This window comes from Petaurus breviceps, unplaced genomic scaffold (assembly GCF_028583685.1).
Source record: "Petaurus breviceps papuanus isolate PSGF00001 unplaced genomic scaffold, PetGlider_PUasm1.0 90925, whole genome shotgun sequence".
In the NCBI taxonomy this organism is placed as follows: Eukaryota; Metazoa; Chordata; class Mammalia; order Diprotodontia; family Petauridae; genus Petaurus; species Petaurus breviceps.
The window spans coordinates 6,995,492-6,998,102 of NW_027187380.1; the positions used below are offsets into that span (position 1 = coordinate 6,995,492).

The 2,611-nt window shown below is 43.4% G+C and overlaps 1 protein-coding gene across 5 annotated transcripts in view; it reads left to right on the forward strand.

Annotated features, from left to right (window-relative positions):
• MAPT (microtubule associated protein tau) overlaps positions 1-2,611 on the forward strand; it is a 165,365-nt gene that overhangs the window by 117,483 nt on the left and 45,271 nt on the right. For all 5 annotated transcript variants that reach the window (XM_069076206.1, XM_069076209.1, XM_069076207.1 and 2 more), the window contains one exon: positions 781-910. In XM_069076206.1, coding sequence (XP_068932307.1) covers positions 781-910 — 130 coding nt within the window. The remainder of the gene's footprint in view (positions 1-780; positions 911-2,611) is intronic.

Below are 2,611 nucleotides of genomic sequence, written 5' to 3' on the forward strand. Positions count from 1 at the left end.
TTTGCTAATGTGTTCAGGGGTTCTAGGACTGTTCTACAGACAGAGGACAAATTCATGAAGGGACTGGCAATGTATCTTATGGCCTTGCTAAGCCTTGTCTCCCCAGGAACTAAGATTGCTGAGAACTTGCCTCGTGTCAAGATGAAGAAAAGACCTCCATTTGGGTATTAAGTGCTGTGTTTAAACTTGATGTAACTCTGGGGTAGATTCAATTGTGATCCAGGGGTGGGGAACTTTTGACCTTTTTGTGTTCTATGGTTGAGCAAATGAATGTATTTTACTTATGTTTGGAAACTAATCTCCATTTGAGAAGAGGGGCTTTGTGGTGGACTTAATTAAGGTATAGCCTAGGGGTGGAGAAATATTTAGAACAGAGACTTTGTAATTGATTGAATGATTGGAAAGTCCTGGGGTGGGGTAGTCCTTGGAGATTATTTAATCACACTTAGTAAATGCTGTATTTTGAATGATGTCATGTTTTGATCTTCTCTGTTCTGGGTTTGTTACTGAATAAAATAGAGAGCACCTATGCTGGTATTTTGAACCTGGGAAGTTGCCTTCTTTTGGTATTACATTACAAGGGTCCAGGTGAAAAACCAAAGTTTCACCTTTGTCATGGATAACCCCAAATTTTGGATTCTAATTAGAGAAAAGGATAGAAGTAGAATGTGATAGAATTGAAAGTTTGATCTAGAGGTTTGTAGAGAAGCACAAAGAAAATCCTGCTGGATTTCAGAGATGTTTATATGCAATAACCTTTCCATTCTTATTGGTTTACAGGGTGCAGAGACTAAAAGCGGAATAAAAATGGCCACTCCCAGAGCAGGGGCACCTTCCGGTCAGAAAGGACCCACCAATGCTACCAGAATTCCAGCAAAAACATCAGCCCCAAAGACACCTCCGAGTGCTGGTAGGAAAAATGCCCCAGCATTGAGCCACAGATGCACCAAGGGCCTCAGTGGATAATGAGGCTAACTTCTTGCAGCAATATGGTGGAGAGCAGTCAGTTTTCTATCCCTTAGAATGAGCCTTGGAAGCATTCTCTGGGACAGACGTTGGATGACTTCTGTTGTTGTTGTTGTTAACTAAATTCAGAGGAAAGATTTTGTCTTCGGGGCCAGTGGCAGGTAGTTACACATCACTGAGCAGAAAAGAGCCACAAGGCATATAGACAGTTTGACTGACTGGGAGAGTTTATATAACCTCTTACAGGAGCACGCAGGTGAAAACCAATCTCCTCAGAGTGGCAGTTTTTGTACAGGCACTCATACATTTAACAACTATTTACTAAATAAAGGTTATTTTTGGAGCACTGTGCTAGGTTAGGACATGGGGTTTATAGTCTAGCAGTGGGCCTGGTAATAGACATATAGACCTATGATAAATGTGCAATTAAGAGAGTGTATAGGGTGGGTAGATGGCACAGTGAATAGAGCACCAACCCTGGAGTCAGAAGGACCTGAGTTCAAATCCAGCCTCAGACACTTAGCATAAAAACTAGCCATGTAACCTTGGGCAAGTCACTTAACCCCAACTGCCCTGCCTTACCCCCTCCAAAAAAGCAAAAAAGAGAGAGAGTATAGCATATTGGATAGACTGGGGTTCGAATCCTATCTGTGACAAATACTAGCAAGTCGCTGAACCTATCAGTGTCCAAGACAAGTCTGTAAAAACACAGACCAGCTATGTATCTGCATTAATTGTTGAAGGAAATTTCCACACCAACAATTCCTCACATCCATGAAATCACAGATCCAGTCCCAAAAATAAACAGTCACTGTAATGCCGAGAGCGTGAGATACAAAGTAAAGGGCAAAGGGAAAAGAGATCATTCTCAAACTTTAAAACAGAACTGTGGGACAGCCAGTGAAAAGTCAGAGTTTGGAGATGGAGGCCAGTCAACGTCACTGAATTGTAGAATGTGCAGAAGGGGAGTGAAGTATAAGAAGATAGGAAAGGGAGGAAGGGGCCAGTTGTGAAGGGCTTGGAAAATGCCAAATGAGGGTTTTATATTTGATCCTGGAGGTTATTAAGCTGGGGCGGGTGACATGGGCAGATCTCAAACTGGCTCCTCTGATAGCAGCACCTCCACCTTTTCTGGCTGTGTAGCTTGATGCCTCCCTTTTAATTCAGGCAAGGTTTGTGCTCAGGGTCTGTGTGGTGAGACCACACACAGAACGTGGGTTCTCTCATCAGACTGGGCTGGATGGGCTTGTGCCTGTGTTGTAGTTTGGAGGAGGGCTCCCATGCCAAGGCTTTCCCTCCCTCCACTGCTGGGCAGAACTCTGGCCAAAAGGTCATCGTTTCCAGCTTGAAGCAGAGTTTCCCACTCAGCCAGGCCCCCTCACTTAATGTCCTGTTCCTTGGATTCTATAATCGAAGAACAAGGGAGTTTCTGACTCATCATGCTTCTGGGCTAGATTGCAGGTGTGTCCTGATTTTATGAAAATGTAGCATAAATGAAAGTCCAGACTTTAAAAGAAAACAACCGTTTTTACTTTACAGATGAATTCATTACACAGGGCCCTTTAGATGAGCTGTTCCAGTTCTACCACACACATACAACTCTCTCTCTCTCTCTCTCTCTCTCTCTCTCTCTCTCTCTCTCTCT